The sequence below is a fragment of the Oncorhynchus masou genome, chromosome 29 (genome assembly GCF_036934945.1).
Source record: "Oncorhynchus masou masou isolate Uvic2021 chromosome 29, UVic_Omas_1.1, whole genome shotgun sequence".
Classification (NCBI taxonomy): domain Eukaryota; kingdom Metazoa; phylum Chordata; class Actinopteri; order Salmoniformes; family Salmonidae; genus Oncorhynchus; species Oncorhynchus masou.
In genome coordinates, this window is record NC_088240.1 from 93,908,338 (window position 1) to 93,935,194 (window position 26,857).

The 26,857-nt window shown below is 43.7% G+C and overlaps 1 protein-coding gene across 1 annotated transcript; it reads right to left on the minus strand.

Moving 5' to 3' along the window:
* Positions 1–716: 716 nt before the first annotated feature.
* On the minus strand, positions 717–26,643 carry LOC135521000 (acidic amino acid decarboxylase GADL1-like). Its single transcript, XM_064946900.1, has 14 exons — positions 26,476–26,643; positions 24,494–24,678; positions 22,392–22,518; positions 19,034–19,124; positions 18,670–18,779; positions 18,153–18,268; positions 16,328–16,407; positions 13,175–13,229; positions 10,313–10,429; positions 9,894–9,958; positions 9,417–9,498; positions 8,471–8,670; positions 3,450–3,591; positions 717–2,893 (listed from the first exon to the last, which is right to left on the minus strand). The coding sequence occupies exons 1-14, from the start codon at positions 26,504–26,506 to the stop codon at positions 2,720–2,722; spliced, it is 1,575 nt and encodes a 524-aa protein (XP_064802972.1). The 5' UTR covers positions 26,507–26,643; the 3' UTR covers positions 717–2,719.
* Between the last annotated feature and the right edge of the window lie 214 nt (positions 26,644–26,857).

Below are 26,857 nucleotides of genomic sequence, written 5' to 3' on the forward strand. Positions count from 1 at the left end.
TTCTCTGGCTAATGATTACCCTGGTCCATCTTCTCTGACTAATGATTACCCTGGTCCATCTTCTCTGACTAATGATTACCCTGGTCCAGACCTGGACCTGCTTCAGTTCAGACATCTTCTATGACTAATGATTACCCTGGTCCATCTTCTCTGGCTAATGATTACCCTGGTCCATCTTCTCCAGCTAATGATTACCCTGGTCCATCTTCTCTAACTAATGATTACCCTGGTCCATCTTCACTGACTAATGATTACCCTGGTCCAGACCTGGACCTGCTTCAGAGAAGATGACTAAAGCAGAAACATGTATTGTACTCTCTGGCATGGTAATAATCAGAGGAGTGGGCTAAAACACACAGAGATCTATACCAGGCTATGAAGAGGAAGTCTGTGATCAGAGGAGTGGACCAAAACACACAGAAATCTATACCAGGCTATGAAGAGGAAGTCTGTAATCAGAGGAGTGGGCTACAACACACAGAGATCTATACCAGGCTATGAAGAGGAAGTCTAATCAGAGGAGTGGGCTACAACACACAGAGATCTATACCAGGCTATGAAGAGGAAGTCTGTAATCAGAGGAGTGGACAAAAACACACAGAGATCTATACCAGGCTATGAAGAGGAAGTCTGTAATCAGAGGAGTGGACAAAAACACACAGAGATTCATACCAGGCTATGAAGAGGAAGTCAAAAGATTCTCGACAACAACCTGATTCAGTAAACAAATGGTTTTATTTTCACTGAAAAAGAAAATAAATCATTCTCAGTGAAACCTCCATCTACAAAAGAAACAAAAACACATACAGGCTTTTTTCAGACAACATATCTGAACAAAATGCTACTGGAACAAAACAAAAACAACAAGAGGAAACAGAATGTCTTGCCAGAATACAATATGAGGTATACTACAGAATGCACTTATCCTAGTATTGTACACAGAACTTTGTACAAGTTTAAAGTAAACACCATTCTCTGTGACGGCAAGCTACAAAAACAAAACACCTTCCTTTTAAGCCAACTGGTATAATGTTTTATAAAGCAGCTGTAATGCATTAAGGTTTGACCACTTCTATCATCTTATTATCGTCTCGTAGTAATGACTTAAATAACAGGCATTTTGAGTCCGTTTTAAAACAAGGAAGAAAGCATTTCATCTGTTGGCTTTAATAAGTAAAGTATTGCTAAAAAAAAAACCTGTTTATTAAACATAACAACGGTAGCCATTTTAAGATCTGTCTGATTTATGTCGGTGGACTCACAGTATCCGAGCACTGGGTGTGCTACGTTTTTTTTAATTATGATTTTTTTTAAATTGTAAAAGTTCATGCGTGTGGAAGAAACTTCATTCAAAAGAGAAAATCCAAAATGAAAAATAAAGAACTAAAATACATTTAAAGCTCTTGCATCACATTACACATCAGTATTCTTTAACGATTATATATTAATCTCATCAAGTAATAAACATATATTAATATTTATATAAATCTCTTACAATCAATCGGTATCGCTTAAAATCGTATCTCCTAAAATCTCTTCAAACATTTCATTTCAGACTAAAAGTTGCACGCCTCGTTTTCTAACAGCAGTTATATTACAACAGTATTTATTATATTACCCTAAAAAAAAAGCACATCAACATAAAGGATAATGACTCTGAGTTTTTTTATTTATCTGAAACTGGTTCCTATAAAGAGGTCGAGCCCTCAAAACCGTCAACAAGCTACTGTGTCTACTCTCTCATGGAGGGACACACTGCCTGTCCTAAGAATTACAAATGGAATCGATTGTGATTAGCAGAAACAGGTACTTGTTAGAGCACTTTATGGAGACGGGCAATGGAAGGGTGCCATGCTGAGGCTTCTGCACAGCCCTGGGGCACCAAATAAGAGGACAAGTTAACACACTTCTTATAGGACGTTTGGAAACTTCTTATGGGATGTTTTGGAAACTTATAGGACGTTTGGAAACTTCTTATAGGATGTTTGGAAACTTCTTATGGGACGTTTGGAAACTTCTTATAGGATGTTTGGAAACTTCTTATAGGATGTTTGGAAACTTCTTATGGGATGTTTTGGAAACTTCTTATAGGACGTTTTGGAAACTTCTTATAGGATGTTTTGGAAACTTCTTATAGGACGTTTGGAAACTTCTTATAGGATGTTTGGAAACTTATAGGACGTTTGGAAACTTCTTATAGGATGTTTGGAAACTTCTTATAGGATGTTTGGAAACTTCTTATAGGATGTTTGGAAACTTCTTATAGGATGTTTGGAAACTTCTTATAGGATGTTTGGAAACTTCTTATGGGACGTTTGGAAACTTCTTATGGGACGTTTGGAAACTTCTTATAGGATGTTTGGAAACTTCTTATAGGATGTTTGGAAACTTCTTATGGGATGTTTGGAAACTTCTTATAGGATGTTTGGAAACTTCTTATAGGACGTTTTGGAAACTTCTTATAGGACGTTTGGAAACGTCTTATGGGACGTTTTGGAAACTTCTTATGGGACGTTTTGGAAACGTCTTATAGGATGTTTGGGGTACCACCTCTTCCGTTTCACTCAGTTTCAAAACAGGATCTCCTGTTTCGTGCCTACTGAACATGACCATTTGGGTTTTGTTCAAAATGGTACCCAAATTCCCTGTATAGTGCACTACTTTTGACCAGGGCTCATTGAGGGAATCGGGTGACATTTTGTAGGTATTCCCTGTGGGATCATAAGTCCATCCCCAGGCTGTGTATTTGGTCCAGCAGAAAGTCCATGTCTTCTCTGCTGACCTGAGGGCTAATGATGATCTGTCTGAAGAAGTTAGCCTTGTCTCCATGGGGCTGGTAGCCTACCATCATAGAGCCCTTCTTCATCATGCGCTCCTTAACCACTGGCGCCACCTGGGGGTAGGGAGTAGTACATACGCTTGTGAGATGGTGGAACTGGGAGGTTAAGGCGTCAGTATTTCAAATAATCTCTCCTTCCTTGTGAAGTAAGCACTCATTCACGTGTGAGAACACTGAATTGGTGTTTCCATGTACCAGTCATTACCTTTCAAATCCATGAATTCACGGCAGAAAGGAGAGATTATTGGGACATGACCAAAGTCAATGTGTATTTAGAGTCTCCACATACAGATCTAAGGTCCATTTCTGTATGGATTGGATTGGAGGATTATGGTCCTGCTTGACATCTGGTGCCAGTGGTGGGATCTGAACCCACGCCTCCGAAAAGAGACTGGAGCCTAAATCCTCACGGTTAGCTAACATTTGTCTCATTCATATCCTGTGAAATGAATGTTTTTTTGTTTTTTTTCAAAATGAATTCATTCCTGAATTCAATTGTATTTTTTTCTGTGTGTTATTGATGACAGGGCTTCTGTTAATGTTGAAGAACACCACAGGAAAGGAGAGGATCGTGTTCTGTACAACGAGGGGATGTCCTCCCCTGACTTACCGCATGGACATTTCTCCAGAAGTCGGGTCCGTCAGCCATGTCCCTCAGACTGGGAGGAATGTACCAGAAACAGACGTTGGTGTACTCCGGCTCCATCACCAGACGGAATCCATCTCTCTTCTTGATCTCCTCTGCCAGATATCTACCAAAGAGAAGGAAGTCGAGAGTGTCACAAATAATTACATGACACAACTCGTACGAAACCCCTTTTTTCAGGCTACAAGAGTTTTACTGAACCGTTTTTTTTTCAACAGTGCAAGACTGCAATGTGTCTTCTAGTCTGTCCAACACAGCAATCCTGCTCCATAGTCTTAGACAGTCCTACCTAAGAAATTACCAACTGAATAAATGCAATATCTTTCCTGTTATCTATGTTTACAACACAGCAGTGGTCCTCCTGCTATCCTCTAGACCACCACTAGAGGGCCCTGTCCTCCAGTCAGACACAGCAGTGGTCCTTCTGCTATCCTCTAGACCACCACTAGAGGGCCCTGTCCTCCAGCCAGACACAGCAGAAGGTCCTCCTGCTATCCTCTAGACCACCACTAGAGGGCCCTGTCCTCCAGTCAGACACAGCAGTGGTCCTTCTGCTATCCTCTAGACCACCACTAGAGGGCCCTGTCCTCCAGCCAGACACAGCAGTGGTCCTCCTGCTATCCTCTAGACCGCCACTAGAGGGCCGTGTTCTCCAGCCAGACACAGAGGTAGTCCTTCTGCTATCCTCTAGACCACCACTAGAGGGCCCTGTCCTCCAGTCAGACACAGCAGTGGTCCTCCTGCTATCCTCTAGACCACCACTAGAGGGCCCTGTCCTCCAGCCAGAAACAGCAGTAGTCCTCCTGCTATCCTCTAGACCACCACTAGAGGGCCCTGTTCTCCAGCCAGAAACAGCAGTAGTCCTCCTGCTATCCTCTAGACCACCACTAGAGGGCCCTGTTCTCCAGCCAGACACAGCAGTGGTCCTCCTGCTATTCTCTAGACCACCACTAGAGGGCCCTGTCCTCCAGCCAGACACAGCAGTGGTCCTCCTGCTATCCTCTAGACCACCACTAGAGGGCCCTGTCCTCCAGCCAGACACAGCAGTAGTCCTCCTGCTATCCTCTAGACCACCACTAGAGGGCCCTGTCCTCCAGCCAGACACAGCAGTGGTCCTCCTGCTATCCTCTAGACCACCACTAGAGGGCCCTGTCCTCCAGCCAGACACAGCAGTAGTCCTCCTGCTATCCTCTAGACCACCACTAGAGGGCCCTGTCCTCCAGCCAGACACAGCAGTGGTCCTCCTGCTATTCTCTAGACCACCACTAGAGGGCCCTGTCCTCCAGCCAGACACAGCAGTGGTCCTCCTGCTATCCTCTAGACCACCACTAGAGGGCCCTGTCCTCCAGCCAGACACAGCAGTGGTCCTCCTGCTATCCTCTAGACCACCACTAGAGGGCCCTGTCCTCCAGCCAGACACAGCAGTAGTCCTCCTGCTATCCTCTAGACCACCACTAGAGGGCCCTACAGCCAGACAGGCGTGTATTCATTCCGATTCTGTTGAAAAACGTTTCTTAAAACGGAACGAAACGGGGATTAACACACCTGAATGTGTCCAATAGAAACTCTCGTTTGCAACTGTTAAGACGAATGATTAAATCCTAGATCAGCTAGATGCAGGCCAGAGGGTGACGGTAATGAATGTGTCAATGTCACCTTGATCACACAAATGTTTCTCTCGACCTGTGTCCACCTATGATGTAAACTTTCATTCATAGGCTCGGCAACCTCATGATGGGTATAGGGGAACAGTAGAGTATCATGTCGTAGCCTAAACCTGTCACTGTTACATTGAACTGGGTGAATATGAATGACAGTAACCTAAACCTGTCACTGTTACATTGAACTGGGTGAATATGAACGACAGTAACCTAAACCCATCACTGTTACATTGAGCTGGGTGAATATGAACGACAGTAACCTAAACCTGTCACTGTTACATTGAACTGGGTGAATATGAATGACAGTAACCTAAACCTGTCACTGTTACATTGAACTGGGTGAATATGAACAACAGTCATCCAAAAGGATGTATTAGACATAGGGGCGTGTTCATATGAACGACAGTCATCCAACAGGATGTATTAGAAATAGGGGCGTGTTCATATGAACGACAGTCATCCAACAGGATGTATTAGAAATAGGGGCGTGTTCATATGAACGACAGTCATCCAACAGGATGTATTAGACATAGGGGCGTGTTCATATGAACGACAGTCATCCAACAGGATGTAGTAGAAATAGGGGCGTGTTCATATGAACGACAGTCATCCAACAGGATGTATTAGAAATAGGGGCGTGTTCATATGAACGACAGTCATCCAACAGGATGTAGTAGAAATAGGGGCGTGTTCATATGAACGACGGTCATCCAACAGGATGTAGTAGAAATAGGGGGCGTGTTCATGGAGACATCAGAAGGAACGCTCCTCCCTCATGTTAAACGGCACCGACCCACTGAATCCTATACAGCATCAGACACATGAATGGAGTGAGCAGGGCTGTCAGCAACAGTCTGAAAATAGCCTGGTTGTCTGGCCTCGTGTCGTATGACCCCCCCCCCCCCCCGCCAGTCAGTAGGTCCTGAACTGTGAAGGCGACCGGCAGGTCATCTGGATCAGAATAGATGGGAGGACAACTAAAGGCCACACAGAATAGTTAAGGAAACCCTCTGACCCGACTGTAATTTTACTGCCAACAGCCCAGAAATAGAACCGGCTGACCTCCCAAATATACAGCTCGATTTTCTAGGACTGCTTGGATTACATGCAGTCTGCCGAGCCCATTCTGCCCCTGTATTCTCTCCACTGTATACCTTGCTAGAAAGCTGATGAGATGCTGTGGTTGCTCGTGTAGGAGATCTATCATTCCTCAGCCTGGGTTATATCTATTAGAGATATCTATTATATATCTATTAGAGAGGGGTCTCTCAGGTGTAGGGTTTTACTCCATAGTTAAACTGCTACGACTCTAAGTGTATGGAAAACATGCTGTTTTGGATAAGCAATGTTACTGTGTCTAGACCCACAGTGTAGAGATGACCTCCTGTCCTCCTGGAGACTCACCGGGTCAGTTTGTGCAGGCTTTTGCTCAAGCCCTGCTCCACAGTGTCTGCTGACCCCTGCTGTCTCAGCCTCCAGTATTTATTCTGCAGTAGTTTATGTGTCGGGGGGGCTAGGGTTAGTTTGTTATATCTGGAGTACTTCTCCTGTCCTATTCGGTGTCCTGTGTGAATTTAAGTGTGCGTTCTCTAATTCTCTCTTTCTCTCTTTCTTTCTCTCTCTCGGAGGACCTGAGCCCTAACACCATGCCTCAGGACTACCTGACATGATGACTCCTTGCTGTCCCCAGTCCACCTGGCCGTGCTGCTGCTCCAGTTTCAACTGTTCTGCCTTATTATTATACGACCATGCTGGTCATTTACAACATTTGAACATCTTGGCCATGTTCTGTTATCATCTCCACCCGGCACAGCCAGAAGAGGACTGGCCACCCCACATAGCCTGGTTCCTCTCTAGGTTTCTTCCTAGGTTTTGGCCTTTCTAGGGAGTTTTTCCTAGCCACCGTGCTTCTACACCTGCATTGCTTGCTGTTTGGGGGTTTTAGGCTGGGTTTCTGTACAGCACTTTGAGATATCAGCTGATGTACGAAGGGCTTTATAAATACATTTGATTTGATTTAGATATGATGAAGTCTGCATACCTGAGGAGGTCTTCAGGGTCGGCCACCTTTTGCTAAACAGTCTATTTGTAGCTAGCTACTGCTTTGGTATTTTGGGCAGAGACAGGAAGCATTGGACAGATCCTAATTACATTAGATGCAGAGCCCTTCCCATCACTCTGTATTGTCCCCCCCCCACCCCCTCCTCCCACAAAGAAACAAGCAACAAGCAACTTAAATACACAATGAAACCATTTGAATCTAAAGACATTAAAATATAATAATTGTCATCAACCCCAACCCTTTTGCTATAATGTTAAAGTAGTCTAGCTTCTGGGTGTAAGCTGATGGACTGGGCTATGAGCTGATCAGACAGGACCAGACAGTCTGAGTCATGGATGGTGTAAGGTGATGGACTGGGCTATGAGCTGAACAGACAGGACCAGACAGTCTGAGTCATGGATGGTGTAAGGTGATGGACTGGGCTATGAGCTGAACAGACAGGACCAGACAGTCTGAAGGGGTCAGTCATGGATGGTGTAAGGTGATGGACTGGGCAATGAGCTGAACAGACAGAACCAGACAGTCTGGAGGGGTCAGTCATGGATGGTGTAAGGTGATGGACTGGGCTATTAGCTGAACAGACAGGACCAGACAGTCTGAGTCATGGATGGTGTAAGGTGATGGACTGGGCTATGAGCTGAACAGACAGAACCAGACAGAACCAGACAGTCTGAGTCATGGATGGTGTAAGGTGATGGACTGGGCTATGAGCTGAACAGACAGAACCAGACAGTCTGGGTCATGGATGGTGTAAGGTGATGGACTGGGCTATGAGCTGATCAGACAGGACCAGACAGTCTGAGTCATGGATGCTCCAGGATCATGTTCAAGGCCTAGTGGTCAAAGCGCTGGGCCAGTAACCCGAAAGGTTGATAAATCGAATCCCCGAGCTGACAAGGTAAACATCTGTCGTTCTGCACCTGAACAAGGCAGTTAAACCCACTGTTCCCCGGTAGGCCGTCATTGTGAATAAGAATTTGTTCTTAACTGACTTGCCTAGTTAAATAAAGGTTAAATAAATGTTAAAAGGGGGCCAGTAGAGGGCTGGGAGCTTTATTGTTGCTACGGTGCAGACAGCCTGCCACTACAATATACACTAAAGCTCATACATCAGACCAACACTGTAAGCATTTCACTGGACCAGAGCAAAAACAGATCTGGGACCAGGCTACATAGATGAGTCTGCTATCAAGTCTTTGTAGGAAAAACAAAAGAGAAATATATTTTTGTTTTGTTTTGTCGTAAGACGTTTTCAAACTGACCTGGCCATAGCGAGGGCTCTGTCCACTCTCTCTTCCAGACCCTTGGTGCCAATGGCTTTCCACATCAGCCAGAACTTGAAGGCGTCGGGCTTGCGGCTGCACTGAATGGACTTGTCTCCCGTGTCATAGCTGACGTCATAGAACTTATCCTGCTGGAAGAGGTAGGAGGCCTGGGCCGAGTGACACCGCTGGAGAAGATTCTAGAACAACGGAACACACAGAGAGAACATATGAGTCTCTGGAGAAGATTCTAGAACAACGGAACACACAGAGAACATATGAGTCCCTGGAGAAGATTCTAGAACAACGGAACACAGAGAGAACATATGAGTCCCTGGAGAAGATTCTAGAACAACGGAACACAGAGAGAACATATGAGTCTCTGGAGAAGATTCTAGAACAACGGAACACAGAGAGAACATATGAGTCTCTGGAGCAGAGTCTGGATAACGAAGGAAGAGGTGGGGGAGGAAGGAGGAGAACGAGAAGGAGGAAGAGGTATTTGGGTATTTTATTAGGATCGTCATTAGCTGTTACGAAAGCAGCAGCTACTCTTCCTGGGGTCCAACACATGACAATAATACACAACATTAATTAATAGAGAAAATGAATAGGCAAGAACAGCTCAAGGACAGAACTACAATAAATTGTAAAAGGCACACGTAGCCTACATATCAATACCAATACATACACACATCTAGGTCAGAGGAGGAGGAGGATGAAGATAATGAGGAGGAAGTGGAGGAAGAGAATGAAGAGGAAGATAATGAGGAGGAAGAGGAGAAACACAATGAGAAAGAGATTTCGCTACACTCGCAACATCATCTGCTAACCATGTGTACGTGACCAATAAAATTTGATTCGAGTTGAGGAAGAGGATGATGAAGGTGAGGAAGAAGAGGAGGATGAGGAAGAAGGGGGGAAGAGGAAGCAGTGTTTATCGTACCGTTTTGTCCCGAACCATGAAGGCACAGCACTGGAGACCAGCCATCAGCATCTTGTGAGGATTCCATGCTACTGAGTTGGCTCTAAGAGGGAGACAAAGCAACAGAAACAATGTGTTGTTATGAACAGTTTATACCTGTTGTCTTACTTCCTCCTCCAGATAAACCTGTTGTCTTACTTCCTCCTCCAGATAAACCTGTTGTCTTACTACCGCCTCCAGATAAACCTGTTGTCTTACTTCCTCCTCCAGATAAACCTGTTGTCTTACTTCCTCCTCCAGATAAACCTGTTGTCTTACTTCCTCCTCCAGATAAACCTGTTGTCTTACTACCGCCTCCAGATAAACCTGTTGTCTTACTTCCTCCTCCAGATAAACCTGTTGTCTTACTTCCTCCTCCAGATAAACCTGTTGTCTTACTTCCTCCTCCAGATAAACCTGTTGTCTTACTACCGCCTCCAGATAAACCTGTTGTCTTACCTGTGAATGCCCTGCAGCAGGTATCTGTGTTTCTTAGACATCAGGACTCCTCCTCCCCAACATGCCTACAGGAAGGACAGACCAGCGACAAAGAAGAGACAGAGAACAGAAAGAGAAGAGAGAGAACAGACAGAGAAGAGAGAGAACAGACAGAGAAGAGAGAGAACAGACAGAGAAGAGAGAGAACAGACAGAGAACAGACAGAGAAGAGAGAAGAGAGAGAACAGACAGAGAAGAGAGAAGAGAGAGAACAGACAGAGAAGAGGGAGAACAGACAGACAGAGAACAGACAGAGAAGAGAGAGAAGAGGGTGATTGAGTGAATGACTAAAGGAACAGACAAACTACTGAACAATACCCAAACGGATTGATGGATCGATAAATGAATGAAAGAATGATCTTTAATTAAGATCCACTTACATCGACATGCATCCATAGATTGTGTCGTTCACAGATGTCAGCTATCTCCTCCAACGGGTCGAAGGCCCCTAGGACGGTGGTCCCTGCTGTGGCGTTCACCATGAAGGGCAACGCTCCCTGTCAACAACAACAACAACAATATCATCCCACTGGGAACACACACTGGTTGAATCAATGTTGTTTCCACATCATCTTAAATGAAATTACATTAAACAAACGTGGAACAGACGGGTGAATTGATGTCTGTGCCCAATGGGATGGTTACTCCATCATCTTGGTCATTAATAACCATCAGAGGACAACAATATACTGTTACTCCATCATCTTGGTCATTAATAACCATCAGAGGACAACAATATACTGTTACTCCATCATCCTGGTCATTAATAACCATCAGAGGACAACAATATAATGTTACTCCATCATCCTGGCCATTAATACTACATACCATCAGAGGACAACAATAACCTGTTACTCCATCATCCTGGTCATTAATAACCATCAGAGGACAACAATATACTGTTACTCCATCATCCTGGTCATTAATACTACATACCATCAGAGGACAACAATATACTGTTACTCCATCATCCTGGTCATTAATAACCATCAGAGGACAACAATATACTGTTACTCCATCATCCTGGTCATTAATACTACATACCATCAGAGGACAACAATATAATGTTACTCCATCATCCTGGTCATTAATACTACATACCATCAGAGGACAACAATATACTGTTACTCCATCATCCTGGTCATTAATAACCATCAGAGGACAACAATATACTGTTACTCCATCATCCTGGTCATTAATACTACATACCATCAGAGGACAACAATATACTGTTACTCCATCATCCTGGTCATTAATAACCATCAGAGGACAACAATATAATGTTACTCCATCATCCTGGTCATTAATACTACATACCATCAGAGGACAACAATATACTGTTACTCCATCATCCTGGTCATTAATAACCATCAGAGGACAACAATATAATGTTACTCCATCATCCTGGTCATTAATAACCATCAGAGGACAACAATATAATGTTACTCCATCATCCTGGTCATTAATACTACATACCATCAGAGGACAACAACATAATGTTACTCCATCATCCTGGTCATTAATACTACATACCATCAGAGGACAACAATATACTGTTACTCCATCATCCTGGTCATTAATACTACATACCATCAGAGGACAACAATATAATGTTACTCCATCATCCTGGTCATTAATACTACATACCATCAGAGGACAACAATATACTGTTACTCCATCATCCTGGTCATTAATAACCATCAGAGGACAACAATATACTGTTACTCCATCATCCTGGTCATTAATACTACATACCATCAGAGGACAACAATATACTGTTACTCCATCATCCTGGTCATTAATAACCATCAGAGGACAACAATATACTGTTACTCCATCATCCTGGTCATTAATACTACACACCATCAGAGGACAACAATATAATGTTACTCCATCATCCTGGTCATTAATACTACATACCATCAGAGGACAACAATATGACGTTACTCCAACATCCTGGTCATTACAGGATAACAGTACAGTAGTTGATTGCAGTATAATCAACAGCAGTTTCCTAACCCTCACCATGGGTATAATCAACAGCAGTTTCCTAACCCTCACCATGGGTATATTCAACAGCAGTTCCTTAACCCTCACCATGGGTATATTCAACAGCAGTTCCTTAACCCTCACCATGGGTGCAATCAACAGCAGTTCCCTAATCCTCACCATGGGTATAATCAACAGCAGTTTCCTAACCCTCACCATGGGTATATTCAACAGCAGTTCCTTAACCCTCACCATGGGTATATTCAACAGCAGTTCCTTAACCCTCACCATGGGTGCAATCAACAGCAGTTCCCTAATCCTCACCATGGGTATAATCAACAGCAGTTTCCTAACCCTCACCATGGGTATAATCAACAGCAGTTTCCTAACCCTCACCATGGGTATAATCAACAGCAGTTTCCTAACTCTCACCATGGGTATAATCAACAGCAGTTTCCTAACCCTCACCATGGGTATAATCAACAGCAGTTTCCTAACCCTCACCATGGGTATAATCAACAGCAGTTTCCTAACCCTCACCATGGGTATAATCAACAGCAGTTCCTTAACCCTCACCATGGGTATATTCAACAGCAGTTCCTTAACCCTCACCATGGGTGCAATCAACAGCAGTTCCCTAATCCTCACCATGGGTATAATCAACAGCAGTTTCCTAACCCTCACCATGGGTATAATCAACAGCAGTTCTCTAACCCTCACCATGGGTATAATCAACAGCAGTTTCCTAACCCTCACCATGGGTATATTCAACAGCAGTTCTCTAACCCTCACCATGGGTATAATCAACAGCAGTTTCCTAACCCTCACCATGGGTATAATCAACAGCAGTTTCCTAACTCTCACCATGGGTATAATCAACAGCAGTTTCCTAACCCTCACCATGGGTATAATCAACAGCAGTTTCCTAACCCTCACCATGGGTATAATCAACAGCAGTTTCCTAACTCTCACCATGGGTATAATCAACAGCAGTTTCCTAACTCTCACCATGGGTATAATCAATAGCAGTTTCCTAACCCTCACCATGGGTATAATCAACAGCAGTTTCCTAACCCTCACCATGGGTATAATCAACAGCAGTTTCCTAACCTTCACCATGGGTATAATCAACAGCAGTTTCCTAACCCTCACCATGGGTATAATCAACAGCAGTTCCCAGTTCCCGACTATGTTACTTAACATATCTGACACCAAAAAACCTTGCTGACTCCATTCATAGTTCTCCTTCTCACCTCATCTTTGGCTCTCTGTACTTGCTTCTCAAACTCTGCAGGAATCATCTTCCCTCTGAGAAACAAAGACACAGAAAGAAACATTAACAAGGATTAGTAACCCAGGTGTCATAGTGACGCAGGTGAGTATTAGATTAACAGGGATTAGTAACCCAGGTGTCATAGTGATGCAGGTCAGTCATAGATTAACAGGGATTAGTAACCCAGGTGTCATAGTGATGCAGGTCAGTCATAGATTAACAGGGATTAGTAACCCAGGTGTCATAGTGATGCAGGTGAGTATTAGATTAACAGGGATTAGTAACCCAGGTGTAATAGTGACACAGGTCAGTCATAGATTAACAAGGATTAGTAACCCAGGTGTCATAGTGACGCAAGTCAGTCATAGATTAACAGGGATTAGTAACCCAGGTGTCATAGTGATGCAGGTCAGTCATAGATTAACAGGGATTAGTAACCCAGGTGTCATAGTGACGCAGGTGAGTATTAGATTAACAGGGATTAGTAACCCAGGTGTCATAGTGATGCAGGTCAGTCATAGATTAACAGGGATTAGTAACCCAGGTGTCATAGTGATGCAGGTCAGTCATAGATTAACAGGGATTAGTAACCCAGGTGTCATAGTGATGCAGGTCAGTCATAGATTAACAAGGATTAGTAACCCAGGTGTCATAGTGATGCAGGTCAGTCATAGATTAACAGGGATTAGTAACCCAGGTGTCATAGTGATGCAGGTCAGTCATAGATTAACAGGGATTAGTAACCCAGGTGTCATAGTGATGCAGGTCAGTCATTGATTAACAGTGACAACAGAAGCGTGTGGTGTAACTAGCAGTAACTGTAGCAGTAACCAGCAGTAACCAGCAGTAACTGTAGCAGTAACCAGCACTAACCAGCAGTAACCAGCAGTAACTGTAGCAGTAACCAGCAGTAACCAGCAGAAACCAGCAGTAACTGTAGCAGTAACCAGCAGTAACCAGCAGTAACCAGCAGAAACCAGCAGGAACTGTAGCAGTAACCAGCAGTAACCAGCAGTAACTGTAGCAGTAACCAGCAGGAACTGTAGCAGTAACTGTAGCAGTAACCAGCAGTAACTGTAGCAGTAACCAGCAGTAACCAGCAGTAACTGTAGCAGTAACTGTAGCAGTAACCAGCAGTAACTGTAGCAGTAACCAGCAGTAACCAGCAGTAACCAGCAGAAACCAGCAGTAACTGTAGCAGTAACCAGCAGTAACCAGCAGAAACCAGCAGTAACTGTAGCAGTAACCAGCAGTAACCAGCAGTAACTGTAGCAGTAACCAGCAGTAACCAGCAGTAACCAGCAGAAACCAGCAGTAACTGTAGCAGTAACCAGCAGTAACCAGCAGTAACTGTAGCAGTAACCAGCAGTAACCAGCAGTAACTGTAGCAGTAACCAGCAGTAACCAGCAGTAACTGTAGCAGTAACCAGCAGTAACCAGCAGTAACCAGCAGTAACTGTAGCAGTAACCAGCAGTAACCAGCAGGAACCAGCAGTAACTGTAGCAGTAACCAGCAGGAACTGTAGCAGTAACTGTAGCAGTAACCAGCAGTAACTGTAGCAGTAACCAGCAGTAACCAGCAGTAACTGTAGCAGTAACTGTAGCAGTAACCAGCAGTAACTGTAGCAGTTACCAGCAGTAACCAGCAGTAACCAGCAGTAACTGTAGCAGTAACTGTAGCAGTAACCAGCAGTAACTGTAGCAGTAACCAGCAGTAACTGTAGCAGTAACCAGCAGTAACCAGCAGTAACTGTAGCAGTAACCAGCAGTAACTGTAGCAGTAACCAGCAGGAACCAGCAGGAACCAGCAGTAACCAGCAGTAACTGTAGCAGTAACTAGCAGTAACTGTAGCAGTAACCATCAGTAACCAGCAGTAACTGTAGCAGTAACTAGCAGTAACCAGCAGTAACTAGCAGTAACCAGCAGTAACTAGCAGTAACTGTAGCAGTAACCAGCAGTAACCAGCAGGAACCAGCAGTAACTGTAGCAGTAACTAGCAGTAACTGTAGCAGTAACTAGCAGTAACTGTAGCAGTAACCAGCAGGAACCAGCAGGAACCAGCAGTAACCAGCAGTAACTGTAGCAGTAACTGTAGCAGTAACTAGCAGTAACTAGCAGTAACCAGCAGTAACCAGCAGGAAACAGCAGGAACCAGCAGTAACTGTAGCAGTAACTAGCAGTAACTAGCAGTAACTGTAGCAGTAACTAGCAGTAACCAGCAGTAACCAGCAGTAACTGTAGCAGTAACCAGCAGTAACTGTAGCAGTAACCAGCAGTAAGCAGCAGTAACCAGCAGTAACCAGCAGTAAGGAGCAGTAACCAGCAGTAACCAGCAGTAACCAGCAGTAACCAGCAGTGACCAGCAGTAACCAGCAGTAACCAGCAGTAAGCAGCAGTAAGCAGCAGTAACCAGCAGTAACCAGCAGTAACTGTAGCAGTAAGTAGCAGTAACCAGCAGTAACCAGCAGTAACTGTAGCAGTAACCAGCAGTAACCAGCAGTAAGCAGCAGTAACCAGCAGTAAGCAGCAGTAACCAGCAGTGACCAGCAGTAACCAGCAGTAAGCAGCAGTAACCAGCAGTAACCAGCAGTGACCAGCAGTAACCAGCAGTACACAGCAGTAAGCAGCAGTAACCAGCAGTAACCAGCAGTAAACAGCAGTAAGCAGCAGTGACCAGCAGTAAACAGCAGTAACCAGCAGTAACCAGCAGTAACCAGCAGTAACCAGCAGTAAACAGCAGTAACCAGCAGTAACCAGCAGTAACCAGTAGTAAACAGCAGTAAGCAGCAGTAACCAGCAGTAAGCAGCAGTAACCAGCAGTAACTGTAGCAGTAACCAGCAGTAACCAGCAGTAACCAGCAGTAACCAGCAGTGACCAGCAGTAACCAGCAGTGACCAGCAGTAACCAGCAGTAACAGCAGTAAGCAGCAGTAAGCAGCAGTAACCAGCAGTGACCAGCAGTAACCAGCAGTGACCAGCAGTAACCAGCAGTGACCAGCAGTAACCAGCAGTAACAGCAGTAAGCAGCAGTAACCAGCAGTAACCAGCAGTAACCAGCAGTAAACAGCAGTAACCAGCAGTAACCAGCAGTAGGCAGCAGTAACCAGCAGTAACCAGCAGTAAACAGCATACCTCTTATCTGACGGGATCACATAAACATTGTTGGTGCCAATTCCCAGGAAAGCCGCTGCTTTGGCAACCGAGTAATGACACTGAAAAGAACAATGAGAGAAACATGTCACTGAGGGAGAACTGGTTAATCAACAAAGTGACTAGTCTGGACAGGATCCACAATAAGGTGCTATATTAATGACTAGTCTAGACAGGATCCACAATAAGGTGCTATATTAATGACCAGTCTAGACAGGATCCACAATAAGGTGCTATATTAATGACCAGTCTAGACAGGATCCACAATAAGGTGCTATATTAATGACCAGTCTAGACAGGATCCACAATAAGGTGCTATATTAATGACTAGTCTAGACAGGATCCACAATAAGGTGCTATATTAATGACCAGTCTAGACAGGATCCACAATAAGGTGCTATATTAATGACTAGTCTAGACAGGATCCACAATAAGGTGCTATATTAATGACCAGTCTAGACAGGATCCACAATAAGGTGCTATATTAATGACTAGTCTAGACAGGATCCACAATAAGGTGCTATATTAATGACCAGTCTAGACAGGATCCACAATAAGGTGCTATATTAATGACTAGTCTAGACAGGATCCACAATAAGGTGCTATATTAATGACTAGTCTAGACAGGATCCACAATAAGGTGCTATATTAATGACCAGTCTAGACAGGATCCACAATAAGGTGCTATATTAATGACCAGTCTAGACAGGATCCACAATAAGGTGCTATATTAATGACTAGTCTAGACAGGATCCACAATAAGGTGCTATATTAATGACCAGTCTAGACAGGATCCACAATAAGGTGCTATATTAATGACCAGTCTAGACAGGATCCACAATAAGGTGCTATATTAATGACCAGTCTAGACAGGATCCACAATAAGGAGCTATATTAATGACCAGTCTAGACAGGATCCACAATAAGGTGCTATATTAATGACTAGTCTAGACAGGATCCACAATAAGGTGCTATATTAATGACCAGTCTAGACAGGATCCACAATAAGGTGCTATATTAATGACCAGTCTAGACAGGATCCACAATAAGGTGCTATATTAATGACCAGTCTAGACAGGATCCACAATAAGGTGCTATATTAATGACTAGTCTAGACAGGATCCACAATAAGGTGCTATATTAATGACCAGTCTAGACAGGATCCACAATAAGGTGCTATATTAATGACCAGTCTAGACAGGATCCACAATAAGGTGCTATATTAATGACCAGTCTAGACAGGATCCACAATAAGGTGCTATATTAATGACTAGTCTAGACAGGATCCACAATAAGGTGCTATATTAATGACCAGTCTAGACAGGATCCACAATAAGGTGCTATATTAATGACCAGTCTAGACAGGATCCACAATAAGGTGCTATATTAATGACTAGTCTAGACAGGATCCACAATAAGGTGCTATATTAATGACCAGTCTAGACAGGATCCACAATAAGGTGCTATACAGACAGGGATTATAAAACAATTTAGTCAATATCTTTCAGAGCAACAGCTGGAACTGAGAAACTCCCTGATAGTTTTGTGCTTGTGATATGTTATCATAAAGAGCAGAGAAACTCCCTGATAGTTGTGTGTGTGTGTGTGTGTGTGTGTGTGTGTGTGTGTGTGTGTGTGTGTGTGTGTGTGTGTGTGTGTGTGTGTGTGTGTGTGTGTGTGGTGTTAAAACAATAACAGGTGTTGGCCTACCCTGGGTGTGTTTGTTTGTGTGTGTGTGTGTGTGTGTGTGTGTGTGTGTGTGTGTGTGTGTGTGTGTGTGTGTGTGTGTGTGTGTGTGTGTGTTCACCTCCTCAGATGTAAACATGACCAGTCTAGGCAAGGCAGACAGGCCCAGCACCTTCACATCAGGACAGTGGTGGTACCTGGCCACGTTCACAGCATACATGTTGGACACAGAGCCACCTGGAGAACACAGAGACAATCTCTCAATCACAGGAAGAAGAAGAAGATGATGAAGGATAAAAAAGAAGATGATGCAGATGATGAAGATGAAGAAGAATAAAGAAGAAATTGAAGATGAAGAATGATAATGATGAAGATGAAGAATAAAGAAGAAGATGAAGATGAAGAAGATGATGAAGAAGAATAAAGAAGAAGATGAAAAAGAAGAAAATGAAGGATAAAGAAGAAGATGAAGAGGATGAAGATGAAGGCTAAAGAAGAAGATGAAGAAGAAGATGAAGGATGAAGAAGAAGATGATGATGATGATGAAGACAATGATGAAGAAGAAGATGAAGTAAATGATGAAGAAAATGAAGAAGAAGATGAAGACGAAGAAGTCAGTCTGTGTGGTTTCCCATACCTGGGCTGAAGATGCCGTCCCCTCCCTCCTGCCATCCAATGATCTCAATCATCTTCTGCAGCACCGCCTCCTCTGTCAGCAGGAACACTGGAGCCACCTCGTACGTGTACCTGCCAAGACAAACAACATGTCCAGTCAATGACTCGCCTGCTCTCACCTGAGCTGCAATACCATCCAATCAATCATCAAGAACGAGCTACAGACACTACTGAAATGAATAGCAGAATGGTTGTCATGGATATCATTTCAGTGATGGTAAAATCCCACATCCCTGGTCAGGCACAGTTATACACTGAGCCTGGGTACATGCTGACAGACACTCGGATCATATGTGATAAGTGTAATAATAAGAGGTAATACTCACAGACTGGGGTTGATGGCTTCGGTGATGAACCGGCCCACTAGTGAATAAGGGTCCATGCCTGCATAGAGCTGGTTGAAGAAGAGAGGATGTCCTGCACATACAAACACACAAGGTTTGATTCAATCACAACTAAGTTTCCAGGTTTTCCAGAAATCCTCGTGGGAAAAATCCCGGGATCAGGAGAGAATAAGCAAGAAAATCCAGATACTAACTTTAACCCTTCCCTAATGTTAGCTAACTTTAACCCTTCCCTAATGTTAGCTAACTTTAACCCTTCCCTAATGTTAGCTAACTTTAACCCTACCCTAATGTTAGCTAACTTTAACCCTTCCCTAATGTTAGCTAACTTTAACCCTCCCCTAATGTTAGCTAACTTTAACCCATCCCTAATGTTAGCTAACTTTAACCCATCCCTAATGTTAGCTAACTTTAACCCTTCCCTAATGTTAGCTAACTTTAACCCCTCCCTAATATTAGCTAACTTTAACCCTTCCCTAATGTTAGCTAACTTTAACCCATCCCTAATGTTAGCTAACTTTAACCCTAACCTAATGTTAGCTAACTTTAACCCTTCCCTAATGTTAGCTAACTGTAACCCTTCCCTAATGTTAGCTAACTTTAACCCTAACCTAATGTTAGCTAACTTTAACACTTCCCTAATGTTAGCTAACTTTAACCCTTCCCTAATGTTACCTAACTTTAACCCTTCCCTAATGTTAGCTAACTGTAACCCTTCCCTAATGTTAGCTAACTTTAACCCTTCCCTAATGTTAGCTAACTTTAACCCTTCCCTAATGTTAGCTAACTTTAACCCTTCCCTAATGTTAGCTAACTTTAGCCCTTCCCTAATGTTAGCTAACTTTAACCCTTCCCTAATGTTAGCTAACTTTAACCCTTCCCTAATGTTAGCTAACTTTAACCCTTCCCTAATGTTAGCTAACTTTAACCCTTCCCTAATGTTACCTAACTTTAACCCTTCCCTAATGTTAGCTAACTGTAACCCTTCCCTAATGTTAGCTAACTTTAACCCTTCCCTAATGTTAGATAACTTTAACCCTTCCCTAATGTTAGCTAACTTTAACCCTTCCCTAATGTTAGCTAACTTTAACCCTTCCCTAATGTTAGCTAACTTTAACCCTTCCCTAATGTTAGCTAACTTTAACCCTTCCCTAATGTTAGCTAACTGTAACCCTTCCCTAATGTTAGCTAACTGTAACCCTTCCCTAATGTTAGCTAACTTTAACCCTTCCCTAATGTTAGCTAACTGTAACCCTTCCCTAATGTTAGCTAACTGTAACCCTTCCCTAATGTTAGCTAACTTTAACCCTTCCCTAATGTTAGCTAACTTTAACCCTTCCCTAATGTTAGCTAACTTTAACCCTTCCCTAATGTTAGCTAACTTTAACCCTTCCCTAATGTTAGCTAACTTTAACCCTTCCCTAATGTTAGCTAACTTTAACCCTTCCCTAATGTTAGCTAACTGTAACCCTTCCCTAATGTTAGCTAACTGTAACCCTTCCCTAATGTTAGCTAACTTTAACCCTTCCCTAATGTTAGCTAACTGTAACCCTTCCCTAATGTTAGCTAACTTTAACCCTTCCCTAATGTTAGCTAACTTTAACCCTTCCCTAATGTTAGCTAACTTTAACCCTAACCCAATGGTAGCTGACTTTAACCCTTCCCTAATGTTAGCTAACTTTAACCCTTCCCTAATGTTAGCTAACTTTAACCCTTCCCTAATGTTAGCTAACTTTAACCCTTCCCTAATGTTAGCTAACTTTAACCCTTCCCTAATGTTAGCTAACTTTAACCCTTCCCTAATGTTAGCTAACTTTAACCCTTCCCTAATGTTAGCTAACTTTAACCCTTCCCTAATGTTAGCTAACTTTAACCCTTCCCTAATGTTAGCTAACTGTAACCCTTCCCTAATGTTAGCTAACTGTAACCCTTCCCTAATGTTAGCTAACTTTAACCCTTCCCTAATGTTAGCTAACTGTAACCCTTCCCTAATGTTAGCTAACTTTAACCCTTCCCTAATGTTAGCTAACTTTAACCCTTCCCTAATGTTAGCTAACTTTAACCCTAACCCAATGGTAGCTGACTTTAACCCTTCCCTAATGTTAGCTAACTTTAACCCTTCCCTAATGTTAGCTAACTTTAACCCTTCCCTAATGTTAGCTAACTTTAACCCTTCCCTAATGTTAGCTAACTTTAACCCTTCCCTAATGTTAGCTAACTTTAACCCTTCCCTAATGTTAGCTAACTTTAACCCTTCCCTAATGTTAGCTAACTGTAACCCTTCCCTAATGTTAGCTAACTTTAACCCTTCCCTAATGTTAGCTAACTTTAACCCTTCCCTAATGTTAGCTAACTTTAACCCTAACCTAATGGTAGCTGACTTTAACCCTAACCTAATGTTAGCTAACTTTAACCCTAACCTAATGTTAGCTAACTTTAACCCTTCCCTAATGTTAGCTAACTTTAACCCTTCCCTAATGTTAGCTAACTTTAACCCTACCCTAATGTTAGCTAACTTTAACCCTAACCTAATGTTAGCTAACTTTAACCCTAACCTAATGGTAGCTAAACTGGGGGGGGGGGGGGGGGGTAGAGTTTGAAGCTCAGTTGGTTGATAGACCTGGTTGACAGGGGTTTTACATTTGGGGTCTGGCTGGACCGGGCTAGGTGGGGGTCAAGGGATCTCAGATGTCAGGGGCTGGGAGGTTTAAGGGGCCGGGAGAGTTAAGGGCCTAGGATGGTTAAGAGGCTTGGAGGGTATTAAGGATGGGCTACTGTCGCTATCTTGATGATTAACAGCCTGGGTTGGATAGGATAGCGCTGGGTGGAAGGGTGGGAGCTACTGTCGCTAGCTTGATGATTTACACCCTGGCTTGGATAGGATAGCGCTGGGTGGAAGGGTGGGAGCTACTATCGCTATAGCCTGTATTATCCAGTAGCTAGCGTGAGTGCCGTGAGGGTGGCTAACTAGATTCTGGCTAGTTAATTATGTAACAGTAGCTGACTGGGGGGTGGTTAGAGGGAGTCTGGGCTGGAGAATTTGAAGGTTAGTTGGTTAACAGACCTGGTTGACACAGGTTTTAAATGTGGGGTTTGGCCGGGGGTTTTCAAGGTTAGGGATTGGCTGCGTGGAGATCAGGATTGAGCTGTTTCCTACCAGTCTTGACACTATCGTATGGCGAAGGAGATACTCTGGGCTGGAGAGTTAGAAGGTTAGGGTTTAGGACAGGTTTGGGATGAAGTTCATTGGTATCTTTTAAAGAGTCCGGGTTTTGAAAGTCAGGGTTTGGCTGAGGTCTGGGGGGTTAGATTTTAAATCAGGGTTGAGCTGGGTCCTTACCGGTCTTGACACTGTATCGGATGGCATCCCGACAGCGCTGCAGTATCTGGGGATGTGCCTCGCCTCCTTCCCTCAGCTCTAGGTCTAATAGGTCCTTCAGCTGCTCCGGAGAGTGCCACTCGCACACCTGTTACATGGGAGAGAAGGAAATAGACTTTGGCGGTTTCTCAAAATGCATACTACCGTGCTCCGAGCACGCAAATTAGAGCACGGGAAGGTGGGAGTATGAGTCCACATCAAAGTTGGCAAAAACGGAGCACGGAGGGCACTTCTCGAATGCGTACTCCGTTTGTACATATTTCTGAAGCGTACATCGACGCTGCAACGGAGAGTATGCACAGAAATATGATGCAACCGTGTTAAAAATTATGCAACATTTCTTGAAATCAATGGCGGACATTAACTGAGCTGAAGACAGAGAAAGTACACTCCGACTTCGGAATGAAATGTTGCCTCTTCACATCTCATATTGTCGGCTGACTACAATATATATATATATATTTTTTATCTAGATACGTTAATAAATATATGCTGTGTTCATTTTGTCATGTTTACCTGCCTACAATATCCACTGTAGTGTATGTAAATCGCAAGCCCATAGTAAGTCAATAGGGCTAACTGTCTTGCTACTACTGTTAGCTAGCCACAGAGAATTGTTAGCTAGCTAGCTAGCTACCCATAAAACATTTTGCTTTGTGTATATCCTGTTTGGTCTCTATTGTTGACATTGTCCTGGTTGGAAGAAGGGTCAGTGAATGGGGAGGAGCAGCGTGAGGTAATACAGTAGGGGGAGGAGCAGCGTGAGGTAATACAGTAGGGGGAGGAGCAGCGTGAGGTAATACAGTAGGGGAGGAGCAGCATGTGGTAATACAGTAGGGGAGGAGCAGCGTGAGGTAATGCAGTAGGGGAGGTGCAGCGTGAGGTAATACAGTAGGGGGAGGAGCAGCGTGAGGTAATACTGTAGGGGGAGGAGCAGCGTGAGGTAATACAGTAGGGGGAGGAGCAGCGTGAGGTAATACAGTAGGGGAGGAGCAGCGTGAGGTAATACAGTAGGGGGAGGAGCAGCGTGAGGTAATACAGTAGGGGGAGGAGCAGCGTGAGGTAATGCAGTAGGGGGAAGGAGCAGCGTGAGGTAATACAGTAGGGGGAGGAGCAGCGTGAGGTAATACTGTAGGGGGAGGAGCAGCGTGAGGTAATACAGTAGGGGGAGGAGCAGCGTGAGGTAATACAGTAGGGGAGGAGCAGCGTGAGGTAATACAGTAGGGGGAGGAGCAGCGTGAGGTAATACAGTAGGGGGAGGAGCAGCGTGAGGTAATAGTAGGGGGAGGAGCAGCGTCATCAGAGATGATGGGGGGAAAAAATATGTAAAAAAATCATGTTTTTTTTCTTTGTATTATCTTTTACCAGATCTAATGTGTTATATTCTCCTACATTCCTTTCACATTTACACAAACTTCAAATCCTTTCCTTTCAAATGGTACCAAGAATATGCATGTCCTTGCTTCAGGGCCTGAGCTACAGGCAGCTAGATTTGGGGATGTCATTTTAGGAGAAAATGGACAAAAAAAGGGTCCGATCCGATCCTTTAACCAACAATGCAGCTTTAAGAAAAATAAGAGTTAAAAAAAATATTTACTAAGTAAACTAAAGTAACGTTTAAAAAAATAAATAAAGTAACACAATAAAATAACAATAGCGAGGCCATGTACAAACGGTACGGTACTGAGCCAACGTGCGGGGATACAGGTTAGTCGAGGTAAATAAGACCATATGTACATGTAGGTAGGGGTAAAGTGATTATGGATCGATAATAAACAGCGAGTAGCAGTCAATGTAAAAAATAAATAAAAGGGGGAGGGGTCAATGCAAATAGTCCGGGGAGCCATTTGCCTGATACATTCTTACATTTACATTTAAGTCATTTAGCAGACGCTCTTATCCAGAGCGACTTACAAATTGGATTATACAGGTCCATGTCCTACTGTTTGACAAATAAACTGCAGCATTCTGGTACACTTCACAACAGATCTTAATTTTCCTTTATGCATCCTGGGCCTGGAAAAGTGCAAAGTGTGAGAAATAATTGTAAAAGATATGTTTACCTTCTCCTTGACGTCAGTAGCTTTCCAGACGGCCTCCTCCATGATGATGGGCATGGCGTCTCTGAGGAAGCTCTCTGCTTCCCGGATGTCCAGCGTGGGGCCATTCAGAGTCACCCCGTCCACAAGCACTGGGGGCCGCTTACCCTTGGGCTCCGCGGGGCTCGCTGAGGCCTTACTAGAGGTATCTGGGGGTAGGAGATAACAGACAGTAATGTCAATACTAGAGGTATCTGGGGGTAGGAGATAACAGATAGTAATGTCAATACTAGAGGTATCTGGGGGTAGGAGATAACAGATAGTAATGTCAATACTAGAGGTATCTGGGGGTAGGAGATAACAGACAGTAATGTCAATACTAGAAGTATCTGGGGGTAGGAGATAACAGATAGTAATGTCAATACTAGAGGTATCTGGGGGTAGGAGATAACAGACAGTAATGTCAATACTAGAGGTATCTGGGGGTAGGAGATAACAGACAGTAATGTCAATACTAGAGGTATCTGGGGGTAGGAGATAACAGACAGTAATGTCAATACTAGACGTATCTGGGGGTAGGAGATAACAGACAGTAATGTCAATACTAGAGGTATCTGGGGGTAGGAGATAACAGACAGTAATGTCAATACTAGAGGTATCTGGGGGTAGGAGATAACAGACAGTAATGTCAATACTAGAGGTATTGATAGAGGGTTAGATGGAGATAACAGGTCAGTTCACGGTTCTGCTGGACTCTCTTGCTGGGGTCTTACTAAGGGTCTCTGGGTCAGAGAAACACTGCTACTGTAGATGGCCCTCTAGTACAGCTGACTAGGGGTCTCTGGGTCAGAGAAACACTGATACTGTAGATGGCCCTCTAATACAGCTGACAAGGGGTCTCTGGGTCAGAGAAACACTGCTACTGTAGATGGCCCTCTAGTACAGCTTTAACACTGCTACTGTAGATGGCCCTCTAGTACAGCTTTAACACTGCTACTGTAGATATATCCCAAAAGGCATCCTATTCTTGTGCACTAGTTTTGAGCACGGGCCCTGGTCATAAGTACACTACGTAGGGAATATGGAGGCCATTTAGGACGCATGCCTGTAACTCGAGCCTTATTTCAGCTGTGATGCATTCTGTAAGCTCAACCTTATTTATTGACGTCTCCGGTTGGCTCAGGGTGTTACAAGAATGTGCACCGCTCATTCCTGACTGACCACGGACTGGGACTGCAACTCAAATAGCCCTGGTCTAAAGTAGAGCACTATATGGTGAATACGGTGCCAATCAGGCCACACACGGACAATAATGACAGACATGATATAACTGTCATCCACTTTATACTCGTTGTAGCCTATAGCCTAGCATACAATGACCTGCAACACGGAACGCTGCATGCATGAAACACGCTGCTACTGCACTGCTGGCGCACCTTGCAGCGCCTGGCCACAGTTGGTTCACGCTACAGCCAAAGGGCAGACAGTCTTACTGTGCGTTCTGTGACAGACCGGCTCTTTCTTTCTTTCTTTCTTTCTTTCCCCAACATAGCACGTTAGGCTACTGATAAAAAATAACGTGTTTTTTTAAACAATTAAGTGTTAATTGTATCTACTTATTACGCAAAGGTGTATTCTATTCAATACCTCCGCAGAGAGACACCTTGCCAGGGCGACTCTCCCCGCTGCCCATCTTCGGGAGAACTGTGCGCTGAGCAGCGAGTGAACAGGTAACGCCTGACCCGACCAGATAGAGGGCGCGGGGTGACGTTATAGAACACTGACGTAAATCCATTCTAAAGGCATTGTGACAACTTATATTCTCCAGGCAAAACGCACTAAAATGTGCCCATATTTTTTTTATTTTGAGAGAACAGTAAACATTGAAATTCAAGATATAGCTAATGATATATATATATATATTTGCAAATAACCTGAAATGCTCCTGCATTTGCCTAACAAACATGTAATAAGGAAGGAATAAGAGAAATAGCAGTCCAACATACCGTTCATATGTCTTTCATTCGTCGGCGCCATTGTTCATTTATGGGTTAATTGATTGGTCTCAAACAGCTCTGTTCTTCCAGCTAAATTTTTTAAAATAATGTTTGGAGATAAACTAGAATGTCTCCTTTATAGACCAAGAATGTCTTTAACATGGTGACGTCGCGCCCCGTGGGCAAGGTTGGGCCATCCTTGTTACTGGCGAGTTGCCTGGGCGTCATGGAAGAACACTGGCTGATTACAGTAAAGAGTCTAGAAGAATCAAGTTGACCAATTATTTTTTTCTCTGCACTGTTGCCGCAAGTCCACGGTTTCACTGCGTCAGTGCGTTTTGTTTGTGTCGTTTTGAAATGGAGAGCGGAGCAAGTGGAGAGCTCTGATGAC

Bases quoted from the DNA above. Each gene is read 5' to 3' on its own strand.
- LOC135521000 (XM_064946900.1), bottom strand. From the start codon at position 26,506: ATGGCGCCGACGAATGAAAGACATATGAACG. The intron at 18,780-19,033 runs GTGAGTATTACC...TTGTCTTGGCAG, and splicing joins GAAGCCATCAACCCCAGTCT to GTACACGTACGAGGTGGCTC. The intron at 18,269-18,669 runs GTATGGGAAACC...TGTGTTCTCCAG, and splicing joins GGACGGCATCTTCAGCCCAG to GTGGCTCTGTGTCCAACATG.